We start from the raw sequence: 7914 nt of genomic DNA, 5'->3' as shown, positions 1-7914 counted from the left end.
GGTCGCCTGGCCGGGTGGCCTGCCTGGACGGGTCGCCTGCCTGGACGGGTCGCCTGGACGGGTCGCCTGGACGGGTCGCCTGGACGGGTTGCCTGCCTGGACGGGTACCTGGACGTCGCCTGGACGGGTCGCCTGGACATGTAACATCTGCAGTGTGTCTGAATAAGGTTTTTGTAGTGGCGATTGTTTGTCAAACCAAACATCCAATCAAAGCTCCATTAAGCCACTAAGGCACTGGGGTCAAGGTTCAATATCCAAACTTGTAAACTGTTCTTGATGATTTATTTTCACATTTTTGCAAAACAATTACAGAGTTCAAACTTCCCTCTGTTCTCTCTGCTTCCTCTCTTGCTCTGGTAAAAACCATCGGCCCCAAACCCAAATGCCTGCTGGTCCTCCAGGACCTCCACTTATAGAAAGTGGACCAACCCACATCACTTCCTGTTTACTTAGAAAATAAATAAGAAAAATAATAAAACAAAAGATAAATAAAATCAATGATTATTAACCTACAAATAAACTCTGTAAAAAGTACAAAAAATATAAATTTAAGAATAAACTAACAAAATTCAAATGGATAAAGAAAATAAAGAATAAATAGCTCCAAGAGTTTTCAGTTTACTGAACCGGTTTCTTAATGTTTAGTTTCAAACAGCTGAGACTCATGTGACCAAACGTGAATCTTATTGGGAGGCTCATCCCATATGAAAAAGGTTTTCCTTTTTTATTGGCTCCATATCAGCCTCGGTACGGCAGGCCGTTTTAACAAAGAATCAGCTTCATCTAACTATCCTTAATTATATTCCAGATCTGTAAAAAAAGAGTTTTGACTTTTCACAACAACATATTGACCATCCTGAATGATTAGTCAAGATTTATGACTTCACATATTACTATGAAGAATAATTCATAATATCGTACATTATATTTTGACAGATTATAATTAATTTCAAGATGGCGCCACCGGATTCGTCATCTGAAGGGTCAGACATCCGTATCTACAAACATAATTATGACCAGTCAAAGCTACAGTTTTAGATGTAGGAGTTAAGAAATGTTGCCACAGTTGTCCAAAAAGCTGCCGGCAGAATTTTGGCTTTCCTGCATAAAGTGATCAGAAAATGCTTCAGAGTGGAAAAACTCAGCAGGATTTTTAAAAAAAGGATGGGAGACGAGGGGAACGAGAAGTTCATAATTATTCATCTAAATATCCCGTAAAATAAGGTCTGTGTCACGGTGTGACCACTAGGTGTCACTGTGGTTCAGTAAACATGGAACCTCTGCTGATCAGTTTGAGTCAGTGCCATTCGTGTTGGTTAAATTAACTCCATTTTGGAACAATAAATGGACCAACTGCAGAAATGCTTCCTCAAGTCAAACAAACAGTAAACCAACACTTCAGTAAAACATTATTCCACCAAGTTTAGCTAAAGGAGCTAAAAGTTCTGCAGGCAACCCAAGATGAAAACACAGCAGTTTCTAAATACTTTTAAAATACTTTTTTATTATTTCAATTTCAAAATGATATGTAAATCTGTGACGTTTTAACAGAATAATTACTAAAGATATCAGTGATGTTATCAGCTGTTTGAAGCAAGTGATGACTTGACACAACGTTACTTTAAGATTTCTGAAGTACATTAAAAAATGTCAAGAATTACTCAGATTTACTAGTCAGAACAAAAATCGAGACGTCTCAAATTTATTTTATGACTCATAATTTACTGGTGAGTAAAATTAATGGATGGAACATTAATTTGCATTAATTTTCCATGCAAATTAATTGTAAGTCTGACGTCATTTATACCGGTCAGAATGTAATTAGAGACTGAAACTGGTTTGGCCATATCTCCAGATATCTGGAACGGAAGTGTGGTGTAGCTGATTTTATGTTAAAACGCCTTGCCATAAAGATACAGGCTTCAGGTGACCCATCATCATCATCAGCTGCAGGTCTGTACATCCAAACAACTTCTTGTTTCTGTCCCTTTGCGCCTTAAAGCTCATTATATGAAAATGAATCATGACCCGTTAACCAGCGAGCCATGAAGTTTGGTTTTCACTGAGCGGTGAGTGAAATGGGGGCTGCTTATAGCTAATGCTAACTAGTTTGGGCTAGCATGTGCAGCTAATGCTAGAATCTGTATTTTGAGTTTGATTGGTGGGCTAAATGTTGGATGGTCATCACAATCCACCCCCTCTTTTGATTCTAAGAAAACGTGTAATATTTCATGGTAATCCCATCAGATTTTATTCCCACAGTTCTTACAAGGTTTTTTTTACAGTCGTTTCCTTCACAGCGGGGCTGCCGGGCGGCTCGTTTGGTCTTTTTCTTATCAGAAATATTTTCCAGTTTGGTCTCGCTATGCTATGCTAGCTTGAGAACCAAAGCTAGCATAGCTTGAATGGCAGCCATTTGGAAAATGAGGAGATATAATATGTAAATCAGTTGTTTTAAATTAGATTTTATTTTAAAGTGATTGAAAACAGAAAAAAATAATGATAAAATGTTTAAGATTGAAAATTAATTTGCTTTTATTTACCTCATTTTCTGAGGCCCGCAGAGCGCCCCCTGGCGGCCATACTTTAAAAGAACAAACCACTTTGCATAGTTCTGCCATAAAGCTTTGCAATGTTTTCACATAACTCCTGTTTACCTGGATTGATGCTGTTTTTATTGTATTTTACAGCATCTTTGAGCCCCGGTGTGTCTCTCAGGAGATGAATAAGTTATGTATGGCTACAGGTCTGTTCACAGCTGTAGAGCATTTTCCAGGTTACGAAGAATTCCTCTAGACGTGTAGATCTCCATTTTCTCTCCAGTTTTCTAGAGTTTTCCTTTAAAGTCTGAACTAAAGCAGCGAACCTGCTGGAATACTGATCTTCTGTTTAAAGCAGTGTTTCTCCACCCTGGTCCTCAGGCCCCCTGTCCTGCATGTGTTAGGTGTTTCCCTTCTGCCACTCCTGGATTGTTTCTCTGGGTGATTAACAGGCTTCTGCAGGACTTGATGGTCATGCAATCATTTGAATCAGCTGTTCTGGAATAGAGGCTCATCTAAAACATGCAGAGCAGGGGGGCTGAGGACCAGGGGGGAGAAACACTGGTTTAAAGGAAGCAGCTTAAAGCCTCGCGTGATTTGCTTCCCCCTGCTGGTGGTTCCGCGTTACTGTCAAATAAAGTTCTGCTGTAATTAAATTTTAATCAGGGCAGAACTGGCAGGAAAGAAATATAATAATTCAGTCAACAGCCAGTCAGTAAAACCAGAAGGTATCAGAGAAAAGGAAAACCTTAAATTAACCGACAAACCCAAAGGTTTGGGTTCAGAACCAGAACCGGTTCAGGACCTGACACTAACAAACAGAACTGGTTGGATTTTATTCACATTTCTTCAGTTTATTTGTATGAAATTAAAGAATTAAAAAACAGTCGACATTCGAACAGAACTTCAGCTGGACCAGAACCAGAACCAGATTAGAACCCAAATAAAGATTCAGAATCTTTATATTTTCCAGCATTTATGTACAGAAAGAGTCAAAAGGAAAGTTTAGTCGGTTTGTGATCTGAATAATAAACGGAACATTTTAGAATCAGAACCACAAACAGAACCCGAGTTCAGCGAGGAAGGGAAATATCTGCGGTTCTTTGTTCTCCATTTGAATCATAAACATTTTTCTGGTTTAATAAATGAACCCAAAAACATTTCAGGTTCAGAACCGGGCCAGACGACAGCGGTTCTGTCCGAGTCCGTGTTCATAAATTTGTTCAGAACCAGAAAATATCAGTATCTATGGAAACGCAGAGCTCGGAGGAGGACGAGGAGCTGTCGGAGTTCTGAACAGAACGGATCGGAACCAGGAGGACCGGACCTCAGAGGAACCAGGTCGAACCAGAACATCAAACTGGATCCAGAACCGTTTCCATTACACTACTCAACCATAGATTTCTGGTTCTGGTTTTGGTACTGGTTGGTTCTGGTTCCAGTCTCTAGTTCTGCTCGGTTCCGGGTCCGGTTCTGGTCTCTAGTTCTGCTCGGTTCCGGGTCCGGTTCTGGTTCTGGTCTCTAGTTCTGCTCAGTGCTGGCCCGGACGCAGGTGCAGCCCACTGCCACTGAGAGGTAGGAGGCGTTGTAGCAGCGGCTGCCCTCCATCCGGGTCAGAACCAGAATGTTCTGGTGGATCGGGACAGAGTTCCAGTTGTGTTCTTCCTCTTGACCCGGTTTGGGTCCGGAGCAGAACTTGGTGCTGCAGCTGGCCTCCCAGATGGTGGACGGGATCCGGTTCTTCACCGTGCTGGACCTGCAGAGGCAGAGGGCAGCGTCAGAACCAGAACCGGGACCAGAACCAGAGGTTCTGCTGGACCCACCTCCAGCTCCATGGCGACAGCGAGCGCTGGTGGACGTTCCCGTTTCCTTCAGCCAGAGGAACGTCGGAGGAGAAAACCAGCATGGAGTCACAGGGCAGCTGCCCGGAGATTACCCACAATGCACTGCACAGGACCTGAGGGACACACAGCGGGGTCAGCTGGGCCAGAACCAGAACCAGGACCTGGACCTGGATGGTATTAATGGTATTCATCTCCAAACTCAGATTATTTTTACAGTTTCCAATCAAACACAAATATCAGCAGACCAACCGGGTCCGACCCGGTCCAAGACGACCAGAACATCAAACCGTTCTGTTTCAGTGCAAAAATCTCCAACTGAACCAAACTGGAAATGGGAGAGAAATAATTTGGTAAGATTTAGTGCTTTTGCAGTGAAACGGGTCGGACCGGGTCCAAACGGGTCGGGCCGGGTCCGAACGGGTCGGACCGGGTCCGAACGGGTCGGGCCGGGTCCAAGCGGGTCGGACCGGACGCTCTCTGACTGCTCGTCTCCACAGCTGGTGCTGCATAATGAAACCTGGAGACCTTCCTGGCAGAAAGTAAGTACACCCTCCTTCAGCCTGGATGCATCGAGGCTCAACAATAATTTAATAAAAAAATAAAATCTGTTCCAGAACAAAAGAAGTGAAATCCATAAATCTATCGATTATCTACTGAGTTCTGATTGAAATAAGCCAATAATGATATTAAACCAATGATTAATTACTAAAGAAATCAGTTATTAATCTCAGATTCAGTAATAAGACATTTAATCTGATCACTTAATGACTAGTTAATCCAAAAATATAATCTATAATTCCAGCATTAATATTTTTATCTCATTTATTTGTTTATGGTTCATATTTTTATATCTACAGATTATTTCCTCGCCTGTTTGACCTCATGTTATCTGTTTCTGTTCAGTCGGAGTTTGTTTGGTTTTCCCAACATTCCTGACCAGAGCCGGATCCAGAAGGCCGGGGCCGGGGGCCGGAGCCCGCCTGGGGCCGGAGCTTTAAAACGTAGCTTTCATATTTAGTTTTAACATTTAGTTATAATATTTATCTTTAACATGAGCTCGGATGTTTGTCTGATCTCCGGTATTAGCCACGTTTGATACCTGGACGACACCATCAGCTCATTTTCAAATACTTTAGGATTTTTTATGTTCATAAAAATCCCAAAATATGAATTTGACTCACCTGCTGTCGGCCTGTTAGCTTTATATAAAGCTATGATGTTTGTGCCACCCAAAGTGTGGCAGCCCTGGGCTACTGCCCTTCCTAAAGCCCGGTTGGTTCCTGACCCGGTTCTGGTACTTTCTGTCTTATGAATCTTAATCTTAGCATCATCCTGAGCTCTAAACACAGCAGCTATTTTCCAGTTATAGGTTCCCCCAGAACCAGAAGCGGGTCTGGGCTCCCTCCCTGACAGAACCGAACAGCGTCAGCCACAGAGCAGTCAGAGTTCGGCAGCCATGATTCTCACCAGCAGTGTGTCGGCGGCGCGGCGAAGCAGCAGCATGTCGGCTCCTCTGTGGTCTGGTCAGGTTCTGATTCATCTGCTGTCAGATCAGCTTATTTATGACCATCAGATCTGATCTGGGGTCAGATAACCGATCGGGGAGATTCCTCCTATCAGAGCGTCCATCAGCTCTGAGCGCGCTCAGGTGATTAAAGCTGATCAACTTCCTGTCTGCTGATTAGCATCTATCTGTGAGAAAAACCCAAAAACAGAGAAACTCCTACAGACTGAGGCTGAGTCACAGCAGAGCACATCATCCAACATCCAGCATCCATCCACAATGCATCCAACCAATCATCAGAGGCTGCTCCCCCGGCGCTGATGGAGGCTTGGATCTCTGCTGGTTCTGATCATCTGGATCAATGACCCAGATCCTGAAGCCTCTGATCTCTGACTCTGTGAAACTCAGCATGATGCTAACGCTGCCGACTCCAGGAGCCGAGGATTGTCTCGCTCATTTGTCCTGGTTTCACCCCAGCAGCACCGATCGGAACCGATCAGAACCGCCGACTCAGCAGAAAAACATTATTAAAACATTATTATGCTCTAAATATCTGAGGAGGATTCCTGCTGGTTAATGCCAGCAAGCTGCTGGTGCCCAGCAAAGACCCCAAGATAGCAGGTTAAAGGTTAAAGGTCGTCACACAGATAGCCTCTCCTCTCTAGAAACAAGATGGCCGCTGGCCTGAGGTTGGTAGAGCCACATCTGGATGGAGAGCAGATGAGACCAGAGCAGAAAAGTTGGACCAAGATGGAGGAAACCAGCAGCTCAGGAGAAGCCGACACTGTCAGGCACGGTGGTGGCAGAGTGATGGTGTGGGCCTGACTGACTTCCACAGACCTGCAGTTCCTGACTGGACCAGGATGAGTCACAGCAGCTCATCGGCATCAGACACAGCGGCCTAGTCAAAGTCCAGACTCAAGCTGATTGAAATGCTGTGGTGGGACCTTCAGAGAGGTGAGGAGGATCCGAACCAACACCAGGAAGAAGATCGGACCGCGGTTCTTCCACAGAGGACAGGAAGTCAGACAGCAAGTGGCTGTTGGTACTGCAGGGTTCTGGATCTGGACCGGTGTTCTGTCGGATCATCAGATGCTGTCATGCAGTGAGTTCGCATGCCTGCGCATTAAGAAGTCCGACTGTCGGAGGAGCTGTCAGTTCAGCATGCACGCCAAGTTACGACAAAAATAAGTCAATAAATTGTTTTCAATGATAACTGGATAGAAGTGTATTTAAAGCAGGACTAGCTAAAACTGCAGCCAACTACAACACACACCCTAAACTGGCCTCCCTGCTGCTTGATGACAGTCTGACTAGTTAACCGCTGAGTCAGGATGTCAGACAGCTGTTAATAACAAAGTATGACGATCTACGTCAGTTTGTGCTAAGCGTATAACGATCTGATGGCGTATGATGATCTGACAGAACACCGGGTCTTGGACCTGGACTTTTCCCCGGACTGGACCGAGACTCCTGGAGACAGACTGTCCCCCAGACGAAGAAAACATGGACAGATGTTTGGAGCATCTCTTCACCTCATGCCTGTTTTTAAGACACAGTTGGTGATTTTCAAAGTAAAATCTCAGCTTATAGCTGACAGATGGTGTTCCAGTTTAGACGGGTCAGCTTCGTTCCCAAAGGTCAAAGTGTCAAACACAGCAGCAGCCAAACGAGATCTGGCTTTTCCTCTGCAGAGGAGCAAAACAAAACCCCACTGGTTCCACTTCCACCTGTGGAAATAAATCTGATAGTTTTCAAAGTGCCATCTTTACCGCCTCAACAGAGCGCCGCAGGGCGGCGGCCATCTTTACCGCCTCAACAGCGCGCCGCAGGGCGGCGGCCATCTTTACCGCCTCCAACTGAGCGCCGCAGGGCGGCGGCCATCTTTACCGCCTCCAACAGAGCGCCGCAGGGCGGCGGCCATCTTTACCACTTCAGCGCCGCAGGGCGGCGCCCATCTTTACCGCCTCCAACAGAGCGCCGCAGGGCGGCGGCCATCTTTACCACTTCAGCGCCGCAGGGCGGC

The 7914-nt window shown here is 45.1% G+C and overlaps 2 protein-coding genes across 3 annotated transcripts in view; one reads left to right on the top strand and one right to left on the bottom strand.

Moving 5' to 3' along the window:
- The first annotated feature begins 1727 nt into the window (after window positions 1-1727).
- Window positions 1728-7914, top strand: part of il17a/f1 (interleukin 17a/f1) — a 22452-nt gene continuing 16265 nt past the window's right edge. The window contains exon 1 of the mRNA XM_015035493.1: window positions 1728-1953. The gene's annotated coding sequence lies outside the window, so the exon portion shown is untranslated. The remainder of the gene's footprint in view (window positions 1954-7914) is intronic.
- Window positions 3511-7908, bottom strand: il17a/f2 (interleukin 17a/f2). 2 transcript variants are annotated; one of them, XM_015035495.1, is made up of 3 exons: window positions 5852-7908; window positions 4364-4497; window positions 3511-4296 (listed from the first exon to the last, which is right to left on the bottom strand). In XM_015035495.1, the coding sequence occupies exons 1-3, from the start codon at window positions 5885-5887 to the stop codon at window positions 4062-4064; spliced, it is 405 nt and encodes a 134-aa protein (XP_014890981.1). In that variant the 5' UTR covers window positions 5888-7908; the 3' UTR covers window positions 3511-4061. The 2 variants fall into 2 exon arrangements, with proteins under 2 accessions (XP_014890981.1, XP_014890980.1); XM_015035494.1 differs by lacking the exon at window positions 5852-7908 and having other exon boundaries at window positions 4364-5394.

This window comes from Poecilia latipinna, unplaced genomic scaffold, assembly GCF_001443285.1.
Source record: "Poecilia latipinna isolate Pla-1442-1.1 unplaced genomic scaffold, P_latipinna-1.0 Scaffold336, whole genome shotgun sequence".
Taxonomy (NCBI): Eukaryota; Metazoa; Chordata; class Actinopteri; order Cyprinodontiformes; family Poeciliidae; genus Poecilia; species Poecilia latipinna.
The sequence above is the reverse complement of the archived record's forward strand: the minus strand, read 5'-3'. Positions and strand labels throughout refer to the sequence as shown.